The following is a 20438-nucleotide window of genomic DNA, read 5'->3' on the forward strand; positions in this document are numbered from 1 at the left end:
TAGGCTCCCAGTCCCAGTCCGTCACTGAGGTAAGTCAAGGCCAGAATTTAAGACAGGAATTGGGGAGATAGGAATTGATTTCAGTGGCTATTAACTAGTGCTATTTAATGACTTGTTCTTCATTGCTTGATTTCTAATATCATCCATTCCCCACAACTGGCACTACCTGCAAAGGTATGGGTCCTCTAGTAACAATTATAAATCAAGAAGATGTGTCACAGTCCAATTTTGAGTTGGGCTGCAGGGAAGGGTACTCAGTTCTGGTTCCCTCATCCCAAATGACAATGACTTGTGTCAAGTTGACATAAAATTAGCTAGCATACACGTATATTGATCAATTCCTAAGTAACCAGTGAGTGAATACATTTAATTCCTGCGTATACATGGGTGTAGGACCATATCCTGAAATATTATTAGACTCTCAGGAACCATGTCCAAGAAAAAAAAAATGAACTTTTCCTCTCCCAGCAGTCATCAGTTGCAGTAGCCTGTCAGTCTAATAGTGGAAGTTCATGAGGCTCTTTACCGTTCAGACTGAGGATTTGGCTGGCTCTATCTCATACAAGCCTTTTGTATACGGTTCCAGCTTCTGTGAGTTCATATGTATAACCGTGCTGTAATATCTGGAAACTACTGTTTAACTGCAAGAGTATTTTTTTTTTCGTTTTGTTCTTTATTAACTTGAGTATTTCTTATTTACATTTCGAATGTTATTCCCTTTCCCTGTTTCTGGGCCAACATCCCCCTAACCCCTCTCCCTTCCCTTCTATATGGGTGTTCCCCTCCCCAGCCTCCACCCATTACCGCCCTCCCCCCATAGTCTAGTTCACTGGGGGTTCAGTCTTAGCAGGACCCAGGGCTTCCCCTTCCACTGGTGATCTTACTAAGATATTCATTGCTTCCTATGAGGTCAGAGTCCAGGGTCAGTCCATGTATAGTCTTTAGGTAGTGGCTTAGTCCCTGGAAGCTCTGGTTGCTTGGCATTGTTGTTCATATGGGGTCTCGAGCCGAAATCCCCTTTTTGTCTACATAGAGTTATAGCATGGGGGGCATCCATAGGAACTGGAACTCATCTGGGCATACGAGCAACCACAGCAATAGCAAACTTTTCTGCATCCCAGCATTGTGTATAAAAACAGGTCTCATTAGAGCATGACAAGACCTCTCCGAATTCGGACTAGCATTACTAACAATAAACACAAAAGGAAGATAAACACATACAGGATTGGGCTTAAAGGTCATGGCGTATCGGCATGGGTCTTGGGAACACCGATAGTATCCCCCACCGGGGCTCTGGTTGGACCAGCACTTGGGTCACACTGAGAAGTGTCAGCAACAGCAGGATCTTTATTCTTGCCGCACCTCCTGGTCAATCTCTCGGTGACCCACAATGGATCTTGCCGGTCCTGGGGAATCACAGAAACAGACCCTCTCTCCCGCCTCCTGCCACCAAATTGGCAGCAGCCTGTTCATTGGCATATTCAATTAGAAAAGCTCTCCAATCTAGATACTGCCCTGGGCTGAGGCACGCTCTCGCCAGGTTAGTCCAATCATTAGGAGTCATGCAAAATCTGTGCAGAGGCTCTATCTGAGTAAAAGTAAAGGAGGCAGTGATACCATATGTTCTCACTGATTCAGCCAAGGCTTTAATCACCTTGAATTCAAGAGGCTCATGATACCTTTGTTGATTAGCATCCACATAGACAGGATAGGCCAAATGCAGCTCACTATGAACTGCTCTCCACACTTCAGGGCAGAATGTACTACTGGAAACTCTACTTCCTCCCTCTACAACATTGCAGGAAGGAAGAGCCGAGGGGAACCACCCAAGAGGTTCCTCCGCCATTTTAGGCCTTTTCCTTTTCTTCTTCTGTCTATTCCTTAGAGACTGTTTCCGCATTTGATCTATCAACTCTTGTAACTCTTCTTCTGAAACTGTTTCGTCTGTTTCCTCCTCTGTATCTGTCTTTTCTGAGTCTGTCTCCTTTGTGTTTCCCTGCTTTTCTGACCTCTCCTCTTGAAGCATTTCTAGGGCAGCTTGCCCCTTCTCTTTGGCTGCCTGACAACATTTCTGATCCTCCAGGCAACTACGCACTAAGCGCCACACTGGACGGACCCCAGGTCTTAGGGGGCGTTGTTCACAGGCAAAATCAAGGTCTTTCCCTAATTATTCCCAACTTGTCACAGGAAGATTACCAGAGACTATGAACCAAGGTGCAATGGCATCGCATTTGCTCAAGAATCTCTCTATGGTGCTTCTTTTTATTTTTAGTTTCTTTTATTCAAACAGCTCTTGAAGAGCCAGAAAAACTGGACGAGACTGTTGAGGTCCCTATGACAAAAACTTTGTACGCTGCTATGGCTAAATTCACCACACATCTTGCTACTTTCGGTTTGCTGCTGCGACGAACTTTACTTTCCGTTCCCTGCTACCGAGAACTTTCTTGCTCACTACCCTGAAACTTTATGGCCGCTTATTTCCTGTGGTCTTTATGGTCCCACCTTACCTTGGGAACTTACCAGCGCTGCAAGAAGTTCCAATCTCAGGAGTTCCCATAGGGGTCACCACTTGTCCTGCCCAACCTGGACCAGCAAGGAAGACACAACTAGAGGAGATCTTCTTCAAGCAATTTACTCAGGAACCTTGATACAGTCTTCTACTACCCCGGGGAACGCCCTACATCAGCTTAAGTACCCAACGCCAACCAACCCCAACATGCCATGTAGGTGATGCAGACAGGCTGTCACTATGCGGAACCTAGCAGGCCAGGCAGTCATAGCCAAATAAGGACTTGTTTACTACAAGGAGCGCTCACCTTCGGGAGGGTGGAAGGCGGAAATCAGCACCATTTTTGAGGCGCCCCACTTCGCAGCTCCCTACACTCAGGTAGTTCAATGTCCAATTTTCTGAGGAACCTCCAGACTGATTTCCAGAATGGTTGTACCAGTCTCCAGTCCCACCAACAATGAGGGAGTGTCCTTTCTCCACATCCTCGCCAGCATTGGCTATCACCTGAGTTTTTGATCTTAGCCATTCTCACTGGTGTGAGGTGAAATCTCAGGGTTGTTTTGATTTGCATTTCCCTTATGACTAAAGATATTGAACATTTCTTTAGGTGTTTCTCAGCCATTCGGCATTCCTCAGCTGTGAATTCTTTGTTTAGCTCTGAACCCCATTTTTTAATAGGGTTATTTGTCTCCCTGCGGTCTAACTTCTTGAGTTCTTTGTATATTTTGGATATATGGCCTCTATCTGTTGTAGGATTGGTAAAAATCTTTTCCCAGTCTGTTGGTTGCCATTTTGTCCTAACCCCAGTGTCCTTTGCCTTACAGAAGCTTTGCAGTTTTATGAGATCCCATTTGTTGATTCTTGATCTTAGAGCATAAGCCATTGGTGTTTTGTTCAGGAAATTTTCTCCAGTGCCCATGTGTTCGAGATGCTTTCCCAATTTTTCTTCTATTAGTTTGAGTGTATCTGGATTGATATGGAGGTCCTTGATCCACTTGGACTTAAGCATTGTACAGGGTGATATGCATGGATCGATCTGCATTCTTCTACATGTTGACCTCCAGTTGAACCAGCACCATTTGCTGAAAATGCTATCTTTTTTCCATTGGATGGTTTTGGCTCCTTTATCAAAAATCAAGTGGCCATAGGTGTGTGGGTTCATTTCTGGGTCTTCAATTCTATTTCATTGGTCTATCTGTCTGTCTCTGTACCAATACCATGCAGTTTTTTTTATCACTATTGCTCTGTAATACTGCTTGAGTTCAGGGATAGTGATTCCCCCTGAAGTCCTTTTATTGTTGAGGATAGTTTTAGCTATCCTGGGTTTTTTCTTATTCCAGATGAATTTATAAATTGTTCTGTCTAACTCTTTGAAGAATTGGATTGGTATTTTGATGGGGATTGCATTGAATCTGTAGATGCTTTTGGTAAAATGGCCATTTTTACTATATTAATCCTGCCAATCCATGAGCATGGTAGATCTTTCCATCTTCTGAGGTCTTCTTCAATTTCTTTCTTCATCGTCTTGAAGTTCTTATTGTACAGATCTTTTACTTGCTTGGTTAAAGTCATACCGAGGTACTTTATTCTGTTTGGGTGTATTATGAAGGGTGTCGTTTCCCTAATTTCTTTCATGGCTTGTTTCTCTTTTGTGTAGAGGAAGGCTACTGATTTATTTGAGTTAATTTTATATGCAGCCACTTTGCTGAAGTTGTTTATCAGCTTTAGTAGTTCTCTGCTGGAACTTTTAGGATTACTTTAATATACTATCATATCATCTGCAAATAGTGATATTTTGACTTCTTCTTTACCAATCTGTATCCCCTTGATCTCCTTTTGTTGTCTGATTGCTCTGGCTAGAACTTCAAGAACTATATTGAATAAGTAGGGAGAGAGTGGGCAGCCTTGTCTAGTCTCTGATTTTAGTGGGATTGCTTCAAGTTTCTCTCCATTTAGTTTAATGTTAGCGACTAGTTTGCTGTATATGGCTTTTACTATGTTTAGGTATGGACCTTTAATTTCTATTCTTTCCAGGACTTTTATGATTTAGGGGTGTTGAATTTTGTCAAATGCATTCTCAGCATCTAATGAAATGATCATGTGGTTTTTATCTTTTAATTTTTTTTTACAATGGATCACGTTGATGGTTTTCTGTATATTATACCATCCCTGCATGCCTGGGATGAAGCTTACTTGATCGTGCTGGGTGAATGTTTTGATGTGCTCTTGGATTCGGTTTGCCAGAATTTTATTGAGTATTTTTGTGTCGATATTCATAAGGGAAATTGGTCTGAAGTTCTCTTTCTTTGTTGTGTCTTTGTGTGGTTTAGGTATAAGAGTAATTGTGGCTTCATAGAAGGAATTCGGTAGTGCTCCATCTGTTTCAATTTTGTGGAATAGTTTGGATAATATTGGTATGAGGTCTTCTTTGAAGGTCTGATAGAATTCTGCACTAAACCTGTCTGGACCTGGGCTCTTTTTGGTTGGGAGATCTTCTCTGTGTCCTCTCGTTAGTCTGGCTAAAGGTTTATGTATCTTGTTGATTTTCTCAAAGAACCAACTTTTGGTTCTGTTGATTCTTACTCTGGTCCTTTTTGTTTCTACTTGGTTGATTTCAGCTCTGAGTTTGATTATTTCCTGCCTCCTACTCCTCCTGGGTGTATTTGCTTCTTTTTGTTCTAGAGCTCTTAGGTGTGCTGTCAAGCTGCTGATATATGCTCCCCCCTGTTTCTTTCTGCAGGCACTCATAGATATGAGTTTTCCTCTTAGCACAGCTTTCATTGTGTCCCATAAGTTTGGGTATGTTGTACCTTTATTTTCATTAAATTCTATGAAGTCTTTAATTTCTTTCTTTATTTCCTTCCTTGACCAGGTTATCATTCAGTAGAGCATTGTTGAATTTCCACGTATATGTGGGCATTCTTCCCTTATTGTTATTGAAGACCAGCTTTAGGCCTTTGTGGTCTGATAGCATGCATGGGATTATTTCTATCTTTCTGTACCTGTCGAGGCCTGTTTTTTCACCAATTATATGGTCATTTTTGGAGAAAGTACCATCAGGAGCTGAGAAGAAGGTATATCCTTTTGCTTTAGGATAGAATGTTCTGTAAATATCTGTTAAGTCCATTTGGTTCATGACTTCTCTTAGTCTGTCTACATCTCTGTTTAATTTCTGTTTCCATGATCTGTCCATTGATGAGAGTGGGCTGTTGAAATCTCCTACTGTTATTGTGTGAGGTGCAATGTGTGTTTTGAGGTTTAGTAAGGTTTCTTTTACGTATGTAGTTGCCCTTGTATATGGAGCATAGATATTTAGGATTGAGAGTCCATCTTGGTGGATTTTTCCTTTGATGAATATGAAGTGTCCTTCCTTATCTTTTTTGATGACCATAGTTGAAAATTGATTTTATTCGACCTTAGAATGGCTACTCCAGCTTGCTTCTTCAGACCGTTAGTTTGGAAAGTTGTTTTCCAGCCTTTCACTCTGAGGTAGTGTCTGTCTTTGTCTCTGTGGTGTGTTTCCTGGAGGCAGCAGAATGCAGGGTCCTCGTTGCGTATCCAGTTTGTTAATCTATGTCTTTTTTTTTTTTTTTTTTGGTTCTTTTTTTCGGAACTGGGGACCGAACCCAGGGCCTTGCGCTTCCTAGGCAAGCGCTCTACCAACTGAGCTAAATCCCCAACCCCTAATCTATGTCTTTTTATTGGGGAGTTGAGTCCATTGATGTTGAGAGATATTAAGGAATAGTGATTATTGCTTCCTGTTATATTCATATTTTGATGTGAGGGTATGTTTGTGTGCTTTTCTTCTCTTTGTTTTGTTGCCAAGACAATTAGTTTCTTGCTTTTTCTATGGTGTAGCTTGCCTCCTTATGTTGGGTTTTGCCATATTTTATCCTTTGTAACGCTGGATTTGTAAAAATATATTGTGTAAATTTGCTTTTGTCATGGAATATCTTGGTTTCTCCATCTATGTTAATTGAGAGTTTTGCAGTTTACAGTAACCTGGGTGGGCATTTCTGTTCTCTTAGGGTCTGTATAACATCTGTCCAGGATCTTCTGGCTTTCATAGTCTCTGGTGAGAAGATAGGACGAGGTTCTTTTCTGGTCCTATCTATTTGGCATTCTGTAGGCTTCTTTTATGTTTATGTGCATGTCTTTAAGTTAGGGAAGTTTTCTTCTATGTTTTTGTTGAAGATATTTACTGGTCCTTTGAGCTGGGAGTCTTCACTCTCTTCTATACCTATTATCCTTAGGTTTGATCTTCTCATTGAGTCCTGGATTTCCTGTATGTTTTGGACCAGTAGCTTTTTCCGCTTTACATTATCTTTGATAGTTGTGTCGATGGTTTCTATGGAATCTTCTGCTCCTGAGATTCTCTCTTCATTCTCTTGTATTCTGTTTGTGATGCTTGTATCTACGGCTCTTTGTCTGTTCCTTTGGTTTTCTATATCCAGGGTTGTTTCCCTTTTTTCTTTCTTGGTTGCTTCTATTTCCATTTTTAATTCCTTCAACTAACTGCAAGAGACTTAAGTCTTTCTGTGTCTTGTATCTGGCATTACTGTCCCTTTCTTTGATCCTGGTGGCCAGATATGGGTCTTTCTTATGTTCTAGGCTTTAAATTCATAATGTCATTCTCATAACAGTCTTCACATTTGTTTTTATGCTCCTTTACACAACTAGCTTGATCAGACATTGAATACACACACCTATGCTGCATTTCTTTATTAGTGTTAACAGTTCAAGTACATGGTGAAAGCCAGTACTGCGATTTATGTATTCTATGGTTCTTGGCTACTTTAGCAGTGCCAGTTGCCCCTTCAAGCTCATGAAATGGACCTGAAATCCAATCAAAATATTCTGGGTTAGACTCATAATGTGCCACTATTGCACTAGTATGTCATGCAGGCAAGTCACTGCTTTAGGTCCTAACAGTTCTAGCTTCCTGATATTGATGATTACCGTTCTCTTCTGGGTAGAGTGGAAAGTACCTCCCAGCAACATGAGCACTAGTTATTACAGGTGAAACTGCTATAGACTCCAGCTGGAATTTTCTCCGTTCAATGAGTAAGGAAGTGTTTTCTTCAGCAATAGGGCCTTACCATAAGTGGTGAAGAGTAAGCAGTAACCTTAGCAATAGCCTGTGATATTTCCTGATGGGAGTCTGTTTCATGTGGCCCCTTAGGCCATTAATTCAACAAGACGTAAACCATTCCTGACACTGGAGATTTTATTTGGTAGCATAAGTTGTCTAGTTTCCTCTCTATTTGATGTCTCCACTTAAAAATTCTTTTATAAACATATGTTATTAAGCTTCTACAGTTGTAGGCCTCCATATAGTTTTCTAAAAGCCTTTAGTGTTAGTTGTTCCTCTATTTTCTTGATGATACTGCCCTCCCATCCTAATTTAATCCTCCTCATTTAATTTAATTCTTTCTTATTTATGTTTCTGTAACTCTATTTTCACTTCTCCCTCTTTGACAGATGCTCTGTTCTTTTATAGTACCTTACCTGGTACGTCACCTTTCTGGTTATTTGGATTATAGTATACATATCTAAGGCATAACAAGGGTTATAATATACATGTGCGAGAAAACATAGTATTTGTGTTTTAAGGTCTGGTAAACTTAGTCAGCATGGACTTTCTAGCTCTATTTGCCTGTGAGTTTTATACTTTCACTTTTCTTAACAGTCGAGTTATATATCATTGTGTAAAAGTATAACATTTTTCTTATCCATTCATCTATTGATAGAAATGAAGACTGTTTTTAGTTTTTGCCTATTATGAATAGACCAGAAATTAATATGGATGATTAAGTACTTCTGTAGTAAGATAGAACATTCTATGTTTTCTTTAGCTCATAGATTCAAACTCCTCCACATTTTCCTGAGCGTTAATTGCAAAGGTCTACAGATAAAATAATCTACTTTTTCACAGTTCTAGGTCCTCTTCTGAGTACTAGTTTTCTCTCTCTCTCTCTCTCTCTCTTTTTTATTTTTTTTTGTCATTGCTATGACTAGAAGTAATATATGGGAGGATGAATTGACTCACAGAGCAATACAGTTCATCATGTGACTCTACCTTGGTCCTTGAAACTGATCATAAACTAGAGAAGTAGAAATTATTATATTCAATTTTTTATCTTTTTTTCTTCTCTATCCATGTGATAGTGCCAGTCAGTGTGTATGCACACAGATACAGCAAAGCTGTGTCTCATTAATGCCCCCAGCATGTTTCTTCATTCAGTCAGTCTGACCACTGAAATTGGTCTATTAGCTCCAAAGTTCTTTTTCACAGTTTTCCTACTGCTCTACAGAGTAAAAGCAATATATGGTGGTCCTTTCTAAGGGGCCTATGTACTCAATCATTTTCTGGGTTTTAATATTCCTTCTGGATCTTGAAGTACTTACCATTGTGTTATTCGTTACACTTTTAATTTTAAGATAAATGGAAAATGGTATGTAAGAATTTCTAGAGTTGCTTAGATGAATGGAAGTGACATTTGTTATATGGGTTTTATAACTGTTAATTTTCCTCTACCCCCATAGGAATGCTGTCTCTGCAATTTGAGAGGAGGTGCACTTAAACAGACTAAGAACAATCAGTAAGTAATATTGATTCTGTTGAGTTTCATCATTTCTTTTTTGTCTCTTGAACTTCTTTTTTTAAAAAAATTTTTATCAGATATATTTCTTTACTTACATTTCAAAGGTTATTTTCTTTCCCAGTTTCCTGTCCATAAGCCCCCATTCCCTAACTTCCCCCTTTTCCCCATACAGGTATACCCCCTATATATATCCCCCCCCACGCATATTTCCCTACACTGGGGTCCAACCTTGGCAGAACCAAGGGTTTCCCCTTCCCCTGGTGCTCCAACAAGGCTATTCTCTGCTACATGTGCTGTTGGAGCTCTGGGTCAGTCCATGTATAGTCTTTCAGTAGTGGTTTAGTCCCTGAAGCTCTGGCTGGTTGGCATTGTTGCTTTTATGGAGTTGCCAGCTCCTTCAACTCTTCCAATACTTCCTGATTCCCCCAAAGGGGTCCTGTTCTCAGTTCGGTGGTTTGCTACTAGCATTGACCTCTGTATTGGACATGCTCTGGATGTGTCTCTCAGGAGAGTTCTATATCTGGTCCCTTTCAGCATGCATATTTTTAGATTCATCAATCTTACCTAGTTTTGGTGCTGTATATATATGGGCCACATGTGGGTCAGGCTTTGAATGGCCATTCCTTGAGTTGCTGCTCTAAACTTTGCTTCCATATCCCCTCCTGTGGATTTTTTTCCCCATTTAAGAAGGAGTGGGAGCATCCGCATTTTGGTCATCCTTCTTCTTGAGCCTCTGTGGTCTGTGGATTGCATCTTGGGTCATTTGAGCTTTCTGGCTAATATCCGCTTATCAATGAGTGTGCCATGTGCCACACCATGTGCGTTTTTCTGTGATTGAGTAACCTCACTCAACATATTTTCTAGTTCATTCCATTTGCCTATGAATTTCATGCAGCCATTGTTTTTGATAGCTGAATACTCCATTGTGTAGATGTATCACATTTTTTGAACCCATTCCTCTATTGAAGGGCATCTGGATTCTTTCCAGCTTCTGGCTATTATAAATAAGCTGTTATGAACATAGTGGAGCATGTTTCTTTGTTATATGTTACAGCATCTTTTGGGTATATGCCCAAGAGAGGTATAGCTGGGTCCTCAGGTAGTGCAATGTCCAGTTTTCTGAGGAATCTCCAGACTGATTTCCAGAGTGGTTGTACCAGTTTGCAATCCCACCAACAATAGAGGAGTGTTCCTCTTTCTCCACATCTTTATCAGCATCTGCTGTCACCTGAGTCTTTAGGTGCTTTTTGGCCACTTGATAATCCTCAGCTGAGAATGTTTTGTTTACCTCTGTACCCCATTTTTTCAAAGGGTTATTTGGCTCTCTGGAGTCTAACTTCTTGAATTCTTTGTATATTTTGGATATTATGTCTCTCTGCATGATAGTTTGCTATACAGGTCTTCCTGTAACCTTATTTCACATACTTGCTCTCTGGACCTAGGATTGAAATTCTGTTTCAGAGACTAAGGCTAACAAAGCATTCTATAGAGTTTGCTTCTACTCTGTGCTTCTATGTAACTACAGTCCTCATTTTATCAACAGGCTTCTCCTGTATTGTCTTCCTTCTCATCTCCTTTTTCTCCTCTCCTCTCCTCACCCCTCCTTCTTCAGCAATACTCCATTCATGTTAACTGAACTACTTTTTTCCTCACTTCCTCTTTCTTTTAAAATAAATTGGGAGGAGAACTTGTCATCAGTGGGGCAAGTTGTCCTGCCTGGCCCATAACACTGGAATTGGAACTCTTAGTGCATAATCTTTTGATGTCATTAACATTTTTTTGTATATATACACATGGGTCTGGTTGCTTGGAATGAAGAGTAAAATCATTTATCATCCTTCACATTGATAAAGTACTAACAGCCAATATTTTTGCTTGAATTTATATCATCTTTCATAAGGTCATCTAGTAATATTGGTAGAGCTGTCACTAGATCATAGATGTGTATAGGCTGTCGGGACTATGAGATGGCTTAAGTGCTTCTTGTTAAAAAAATGTATCATGAGAAATTATCTAATAGTATTTATGATAGAATGCTGATTTTATTCAAGTCTAGAAGAATTTTCAAGTAGGGTTAACCATTGTCCTTTCTTCCTGTGGCCTTAAGATGAAGCCTGGCATTCATTGTTTAAATGAAATAAATAAGCTGTGGCTAAGCAAGGCCTACAGTCCTTTAATTCCTGTACTGGAAAAGCAGAGGCAGATGTATCTCAGTGAGTTGGAGGCCAGCCTGATCTACTTAGCAAGCTCTAGGACATCCAGTACCTGTCTTGGAAAAACAAACAAAAACTTTCATTTAAATGTAAGTTGATACTTTGGTAATACAAATCCTAATGATGTTGGCCAGCCCAATGTTTACTTGAAGGTATAACACTTCAGTGATATTGAATAGTATTAGTAACAAATTTATGCAAATTTGGGATGTGAAAGGATGCTCTAATGTTTTAAGAAGGAAATCAGGTAACAAGCTAGATTGCATTTCTCTTTAGCTATAGATTGCTTTGTTTCTATTTACATTGCAGTGAGGAAAATATTTAAAGACTTCACTACTTTTAATTTTATAGAAAATATTTATATTTGAACTAATTTCCCCATGTGAAAAAATGTATCATTTATTATATTTTAATGTGATTCCTAGTACCCTATTTTTTTCCCACATATCAATCTATTCTAATATAGTATACATGTAGTATGAAATGTATCCTATGGTTTTCAAATGTATATAACCATTTTATATGACTTAATCCTTGGCCTTTATATGGTTCATTTTTTGGTATGGCTTTGTGCCTTCGTGTGCATGCAGCTCATGGAAGGCAGTAGGAACAACAAATCACCTAGTATTGGAGTTTGTTGTAGTTCTGAGCTGCCATGTAGGTACTGATATTTGCCAAGATTCATTGTAAGAACTGCTGAGCCATCTCTCCGGCCCTGTTTACCTAGTTCTTGTTACAGTTATGCTAAATTTTTCCAGTTGTCATTAAAGCCGTTTATAATCCAGAACTTACTTGCAGTGGAATTAGGTTTTTAGATTCATTTCTTCTTTGTGCCAGATTGTCACCACCAAGTTAAAGTCGATAAGTTTAAGGAATTTGTTTATATTTAATCTTTTCTTTCACTAGGTGGGCTCATGTCATATGTGCTGTTGCAGTTCCAGAAGTTCGATTCACTAATGTCCCAGAAAGGACACAAATAGATGTAGACAGAATACCTTTACAGAGGTTAAAATTGGTGAGTGCCAAAGACTTACTTCATATATTAATGTCAATTTCAATTTCGAAATTTGTTTTGTTTCCAAATCAATGTATAAAATAGCTTCATTTTATTCCATTTATATTTTCCTCTATCTTGAATATATTTTTCCTCACATATTCTTTCCTAGTATATTGTAAGTTCCATATTTTTTTGAAATCTGGGAAAGGAATCAATTTTGTTTATTGATATGAGCTTGAAAATATTTAGCTCTTTGAGATTATTCAGCAGTTCCCTAAACTGTTCTACTGGAATTGCTTACTGTTTTTCTTTCTTTACTCTCTTGTGTTTCTTTTGGTATAGCAAATATGTCCAACTTTAGCAACAATCTCTTTGCCAAGAAGAGCTGTATAGAGAAACGCAGAAGCTTTTTTAAATTACAAGGTGTTTTTACTTATAAGTAGACACTAGATGCTTATCATTCCCAACTCGAACTTGTTAACTTTTAATCTGTTCAAAAATGTTCATAAAAATCTCTTCACTGATTTACCTTTTTAAGAGTATTTATTTCATTAATCAGCAAACCTGTGATGTGTTTATACTAACTAATATTTTTGTTCCTGTACCTTTCTGTTACACATAGCGTTAATTTAGGCCTCTTTTGTTTGTTTGTTTGTTTGTTTGTTTTTTAATGCAGGGTATATGGGTGTATCAGAGCCCTGGCCATCCTAGAACTTGTTCTGGAAACCAGGCTGGCCTTGATCCCTTGCCTCTACCTCCTCAGTTTTAGGATTAAAGGCATGTTCCACCACCACCCAGCTTATTTTGTTTATTTAAGAAGGTAATTTCTTTAAGTTAAAAACATACATTTAATATGCTGGTGAAATTCCCTACATGTTCTTCAGTTATGTCATTATAAAAACCTAATCATTCCACTACCAAACATTTCAAGGAATATTATTGACTCTGTTGCTGCTTTCTTACAATTTTCTTCCCACAAAGGGTCCTTTCCTAGGAATTTTATCCAGTGTCCTTTGTTCTCAGAAAGGGTACATGAACACTATTTCCCATCATAACACTATCAAGCATTTTTACTTTAAGAAGAAATATGTTATCTGCTGTTACCTAATTTGAGTAATGTGGTCAAGGTGTAAAAGCGGGGCTATGAAGACAGCTCAGTATTTTAAGAGTCAGAGTGTCAGCCTCCTACCCACTCCACCCCTTCCTTTTCATGTGAATTCAAAATGTTTACTTCTGAGCTCATCTCACTAAAAATCTATCACCTGTTTTGCCAAATAGTGTGTGTACTTTTGAAATAAACCATAATTCTTAATGTTTAGCATCTTTTAACCTATATCATGATTTCTCAGCCTTAGCATTGATTTAGTATTTTATGTATGCTTGGAGCGGTTAAATAGCTTATGAATGCTAAGAAAGTTTTACTGAAATATAAAATGCTGTGGTGTGTATGGTAAGTGTTAAATTATTATTTCTGGCTTCTAATAATTGTCACTTAAATAGTGTGATCATACAGTAACAAATACTTTGAGCTTTTCTGGGGCTTCTCCTTTAATTTATACCTACCTCTGCACAGTCTACTAAAGTATGGCACTATTTAACTCATTTTCATCATGCAGGAGATATGTTTATGAGGTAGTCATTTGCCAGTCTTTGTATTCATTTATTTGGTAAGAGATTGTTGGGTGGGTTCACAGTCTCCCTAAAGCAGTCCAGGGAATTGACATTTATTGCTCATTGTCGCCATCCAGAACTAGATGATAAAATCGTATTGTTGAACATACAACATGTACTAGAGACAGAACTCATAAAAATTCAGTAGGGACTAAACAGATGTGTTCTAATTGTGCTTCCTCTCATAATGCCAGACGATGTTAACCAAGACCAGTGGCAAGTTCCTGTATTGCTTTGGGAACTCAGTATCTGATGTACTTATTGGGACAAAATTGTCATCACTAGCTTTACTCAGCTATGGTCCCCAGATTGAATAAAATAAAGCCACCAGTGTAATAGTTTTCCAGATAGAATGCTCTCTGAATTCTTGAATTTCAGCAGCTGTCATAACTTCCACAAGCTGGGGACTGTTGAGGCGGAAAGGGATTTGTAAGGCCCCAGTCCTCCCTAAATACTGTAGTCAGCTAATACATTGGTAGGAGAGGAAGAGACATTTAATTCAGTTTTGAAGCCATTGGTAAAAGTGGCTTGTGTTTTTTTAACTCTTCGTCTATGTTTTTGTAAGCATCCTTAATAAAAGTGATTTCATCTTTATTTTGTATTTTATTTGTTTTAGAAAGTTAAGAAAAAGTAAGGAAATTGATCATTTCTCATGCAACAGTGAGGACTAGGCTGTCTCTCCAGCACCCACCAAGTGGTATTGCTGCTGTTTTGTCTACAAATGCTTTCCCACAGGTTGTCTTGTATAGGTATTGCCTAACACAAAGAGTAGGAGGAGATCACAAAAATCAAAACGAAATCAGAAAAATAGTTTGTGATGCATTAAAACATTCAAGATGATAAAGATAAAATTATTTGTGCTCATTTACCCATTTAAAAGGTGTTACTTTTTCTTGTTGAAAGGTAGTCTTTCTATCCAAGTCCTGTTCAACTTTTAGTAACTACTTGAGGTTTAATGAAGAACTGTTAGGCAAGCATGAACTTAAGTATCTTCTGACTATTTAAACTGCTTGTTTTAAAAAAAAAACCTATTTTCTTTTTTTTTATTTTAATTCTTTTATTTTTTTATTATGTGGGAATAAAGCCTGAAATTTTATTGTCTAATATCAATTTAAATATACATTTCTATGTACATGTATTCACTGGGGCAAGGCTACCCATACTCTGGATTTCTAAATTATGAAGAACATTTTGTTTTCTTTTCTTTTTCTTTTCTTTTTTTTTATTAACTTGAGTATTTCTTATATACATTTCGAGTGTTATTCCCTTTCCTGGTATCCGGGCAAACATCCCCCTCCCCCCTCCCCTTCCTTATGGGTGTTCCCCTCCCATCCCTCCCCCCATTGCCGCCCTCCCCCCACCAGTCTAGTTCACTGGGGGTTCAGTCTTAGGAGGACCCAGGGCTTCCCCTTCCACTGGTGCTCTTACTAGCATATTCATTGCTACCTATGAGGTCAGAGTCCAGGGTCAGTCCATGTATAGTCTTCGGGTAGTGGCTTAGTCCCTGGAAGCTCTGGTTGCTTGGCATTGTTGTACATATGGGGTCTCGAGCCCCTTCAAGCTCTTCCAGTTCTTTCTCTGATTCCTTCAACGGGGGTCCTATTCTCAGTTCAGTGGTTTGCTGCTGGCATTCGCCTCTGTATTTGCTGTATTCTGGCTGTGTCTCTCAGGAGCGATCTACATCCGGCTCCTGTTGGTCTGCACTTCTTTGCTTCCTCCATCTTGTCTAATTGGGTGCCTGTATATGTATGGGCCACATGTGGGGCAGACTCTGAATGGGTGTTCCTTCAGTCTCTGTTTTAATCTTTGCCTCTCTATTCCCTGCCAAGGGTATTCTTGTTCCCCTTTTAAAGAAGGAGTGCAGCATTCACATTTTGATCATCCGTCTTGAGTTTCATTTGTTCTAGGAATCTAGGGTAATTCAAGCATTTGGGCTAATAGCCACTTATCAATGAGTGCATACCATGTATGTCTTTCTGTGATTGGGTTAGCTCACTCAGGATGATATTTTCCAGTTCCAACCATTTGCCTACGAATTTCATAAACTCGTTGTTCTTGATAGCTGAGTAATATTCCATTGTGTAGATGTACCACATTTTCTGTATCCATTCCTCTGTTGAAAGGCATCTGGGTTCTTTCCAGTTTCTGGCTATTATAAATAAGGCTGCGATGAACATAGTGGAGCACGTATCTCTTTTATATGTTGAGGTATCTTTTGGGTATATGCCCAAGAGAGGTATAGCTGGATCCTCAGGCAGTTCAATGTCCAATTTTCTGAGGAACCTCCAGACTGATTTCCAGAATGGTTTTACCAGTCTGCAATCCCACCAACAATGGAGGAGTGTTCCTCTTTCTCCACATCCTCGCCAGCATCTGCTGTCACCTGAGTTTTTGATCTTAGCCATTCTCACTGGTGTGAGGTGAAATCTCAGGGTTGTTTTGATTTGCATTTCCCTTAGGACTAAAGATGTTGAACATTTCTTTAGGTGTTTCTCAGCCATTCGGCATTCCTCAGCTGTGAATTCTTTGTTTAGCTCTGAACCCCATTTTTTAATAGGGTTATTTGACTCCCTGCGGTCTAACTTCTTGAGTTCTTTGTATATTTTGGATATAAGGCCTCTATCTGTTGTAGGATTGGTAAAGATCTTTTCCCAATCTGTTGGTTGCCGTTTTGTCCTAACCACAGTGTCCTTTGCCTTACAGAAGCTTTGCAGTTTTATGAGATCCCATTTGTTGATTCTTGATCTTAGAGCGTAAACCATTGGTGTTTTGTTTAGGAAATTTTTTCCAGTGCCCATGTGTTCCAGATGCTTCCCTAGTTTTTCTTCTATTAGTTTGAGTGTGTCTGGTTTGATGTGGAGGTCCTTGATCCACTTGGACTTAAGCTTTGTACAGGGTGATAAGCATGGATCGATCTGCATTCTTCTACATGTTGCCCTCCAGTTGAACCAGCACCATTTGCTGAAAATGCTATCTTTTTTCCATTGGATGGTTTTGGCTCCTTTGTCAAAAATCATGTGACCATAGGTGTGTGGGTTCATTTCTGGGTCTTCAATTCTATCCCATTGGTCTATCTGTCTGTCTCTGTACCAATACCATGCAGTTTTTATCACTATTGCTCTGTAATACTGCTTGAGTTCAGGGATAGTGATTCCCCCTGAAGTCCTTTTATTGTTGAGGATAGCTTTAGCTATCCTGGGTTTTTTCTTATTCCAGATGAATTTGCAAATTGTTCTGTCTAACTCTTTGAAGAATTGGATTGGTATTTTGATGGGAATTGCATTGAATCTGTAGATTGCTTTTGGTAAAATGGCCATTTTTACTATATTAATCCTGCCAATCCATGAGCATGGGAGATCTTTCCATCTTCTGAGGTCTTCTTCAATTTCCTTCTTCAGTGTCTTGAAGTTCTTATTGTACAGATCTTTTACTTGCTTTGTTAAAGTCACTCCGAGGTACTTTATATTATTTGGGTCTATTATGAAGGGTGTCGTTTCCCTAATTTCTTTCTCGGCTTGTTTCTCTTTTGTATAGAGGAAGGCAACAGATTTATTTGAGTTAATTTTATATGCAGCCACTTTGCTGAAGTTGTTTATCAGCTTTAGTAGTTCTCTGGTGGAACTTTTGGGATCACTTAAATATACTATCATATCATCTGCAAATAGTGATATTTTGACTTCTTCTTTTCCGATCTGTATCCTTTTGACCTCCTTTTGTTGTCTGATTGCTCTGGCTAGAACTTCAAGAACTATATTGAATAAGTAGGGAGAGAGTGGGCAGCCTTGTCTAGTCCCTGATTTTAGTGGGATTGCTTTAAGTTTCTCTCCATTTAGTTTAATGTTAGCAACTGGTTTGCTGTATACGGCTTTTACTATGTTCAGGTATGGGCCTTGAATTCCTATTCTTTCCAGGACTTTTATCCTGAAGGGGTGTTGAATTTTGTCAAATGCTTTCTCAGCGTCTAATGAAATGATCATGTGGTTTTGTTCTTTCAGTTTGTTTATATAATGGATCACGTTGATGGTTTTCCGTATATTAAACCATCCCTGCATGCCTGGGATGAAGCCTACTTGATCATGGTGGATGATTGTTTTGATGTGCTCTTGGATTCGAAAAACCCCATTTTCTACAGTCTTTCATTGATATGAAATCGTAGAATTTAAGCAAGTGTGATATTAACACTATTGTAGATTTGCATTAAAATGTTGAACCTACAGCTTTTGGAAACACTTCTGAATAATTAGTTGAATAGAAAGCTTTGTAGAGCATATAAAATTGTAAACAAGAAAATTCTTCACTTGAGTAAGTTTTTCTATAAACGAGAATGTGCAGTTTGATTAAAAAAAAAAGAAAAAGAAATAAAAAGCTTTTCAATTTTCATCCTAAAGTAGTCACTCTTGTCAACTTTGCTTGGTGATATAATGAGTATGTCCTCTACTCATTGTAGCATTAAATAAACAATGATGACACTAGATTTATTTTTAAAGTATTCTATTTCGATTGCTAATTCAAAATAGTTTACTAGTTTGTTAACCATTTAAATTAAACTGTCCTTTGTAAACACTATGTTTATTGTGGTTTTCTGTCAAAAGTTTACCTTTTTCAAAAATATTTGACAGTATTGACTTATGTGTACTACTGCTCGAACTACAGAGAACAAGTGATTTTGGGGATCTCACCCCAATTGATACACCTGCAACACAACTGCTTAGTAATGCTTTGTGTATGTGTGTGTGTGTGTGTGTGTGTGTGTGTGTGTGTTTCTTTGTGTCTGTGTGTCTTTGTGTGTGCGTATGTCTATGTGTCTAGTATGTACAGGCCAGAAGAGAGCTTAGTGAGGGCTTGCTGCCTTTACAGTAGAACAATATTTAGCTTCCATCATCCATGTCTGGACAACTGTGCATAATTCCAGCTTTAGGGGCTCTGCAGCTCTCTTCTGACCAGAATAGCTGACATTAACCCTGTGCATTCAGAGACCTCTGTTTCCTTATTTGACAGATAAATCTAAGGCACAGATTTTCTGTGATTGAAAAACATGAATTTGAAAAGGATCATTGTACTGTACACTGTAATGGCGGCAGAGCTACAACCCTTTCAGAATATAGATGAGATTACATTTTTCTTCTTAGAAGGCTCTTTATACATTGAAGTTTGTACTTGAAATCAATTAATAGTGAACCTGAAAACCAAAGATTATAGTTTTGAAAGATATATTAATTCAGGAACATAGATATTTCATCTGAAGAGCTAAGTCCAGGAGAGAAAAATATAGTTGGGTTTTTTATTTCTTAAAGCAAAACAGTATCTTGCAAACTAATATGTGCTAGCAGATTAGTAAATATTAAATGAAGAACTACTGGGTGAAAAAGCAGTGGCGACTACCTCAATTCCACTTAATTAACATCATATCAAGTTAGTGATTATCTTTGTTTTAGTTTTATTACAGAGTTTGGTTTGTATTGGACAGGACCTCTTAATGAATTTTAAGAAACTTACGTTTTGTATTATCTCCCATCCATTAAAACTCACATTACTGAGTTTATGTTCAATCCATGAATAACCCAGTATGTGAGTTAATGCAATGCACATGAGCAATCCTGTGTAAACATAAATCTACATCAGTTCTTATATATTGTTGTTCCTCTGCTCTACAATAACTCATGTATTGGGGAGGACTCAGGTGCTCAGTTTTTTTTTTTTTTTTAATAGCACCAGAAGTTCTTAGAATACAGACAATTTGACAGTAGTAAACCAAGATCTTAACTAGCAGAGGAGTAAGAAACACTGTATGCCAGATAACATGCCGCAGGTCTATAATCCCAATCTGTGACTTGCTGAGGCAGATGGAGATTGGGTTCTTGGCCAGCTACCGTTATTTAGTATGTTTGATGTCAACATTAGCCACATATATGTTCTGTCTCAAAAAATAATACACATAAGTAAATGAGGAGAAACCATATGTACTTGGTTTTGATGTGATGTATGATTCTGTTACTAAGTTGGGAAAATTTTTTCTTAGTGGCTACGTAGTCCTCAACTCTCAGCATTATATGCTACTGTAATTTAGTCTTATTGCAACCCTCCATATTTGTATATTGCTTATATTGCACCATAAAGTCTTTCTAGTAAAATGGAAAAATGTCATATGGACATGACTGGAAATAATATGCTCTATGAAGGTTATATACATCCATACGAACAATGTCTACATACTTGAAATGTTACCTTGTTACTATAGAGTCTTTCTCTTAACAGAAAAATTATGAGGCAGAAAGAATTTGGAACTTTTACATTTTCAGTTTTGAACTATTTTTTCTCTGAGGAACTAATTTTAAAATCATTGTTAAATAGGTAGGAATTCAAATACTTTATTATCAGGGAATATTTTGAGAGTAATCTTGGTCTTCATTTTGAATTGATGAATCCTCCCTTCTTCTCTGTGT

The 20438-nt window shown here is 38.3% G+C and overlaps 1 protein-coding gene across 10 annotated transcripts in view; it reads left to right on the forward strand.

Moving 5' to 3' along the window:
- Positions 1–20438, forward strand: part of Kdm4c (lysine demethylase 4C) — a 206637-nt gene that overhangs the window by 146293 nt on the left and 39906 nt on the right. For 9 of the 10 annotated variants that reach the window (XM_063287361.1, XM_039109496.2, NM_001106663.4 and 6 more), the window contains 2 exons: positions 9056–9111; positions 12234–12342. In XM_063287361.1, coding sequence (XP_063143431.1) covers positions 9056–9111; positions 12234–12342 — 165 coding nt within the window. Of the gene's footprint in view, positions 1–9055; positions 9112–11221; positions 11583–12233; positions 12343–20438 lie in introns of those variants that run through there. The other variant, XM_039109502.2, reaches the window with a different exon arrangement.

The sequence above is a fragment of the Rattus norvegicus genome, chromosome 5, assembly GCF_036323735.1.
Source record: "Rattus norvegicus strain BN/NHsdMcwi chromosome 5, GRCr8, whole genome shotgun sequence".
Taxonomy (NCBI): domain Eukaryota; kingdom Metazoa; phylum Chordata; class Mammalia; order Rodentia; family Muridae; genus Rattus; species Rattus norvegicus.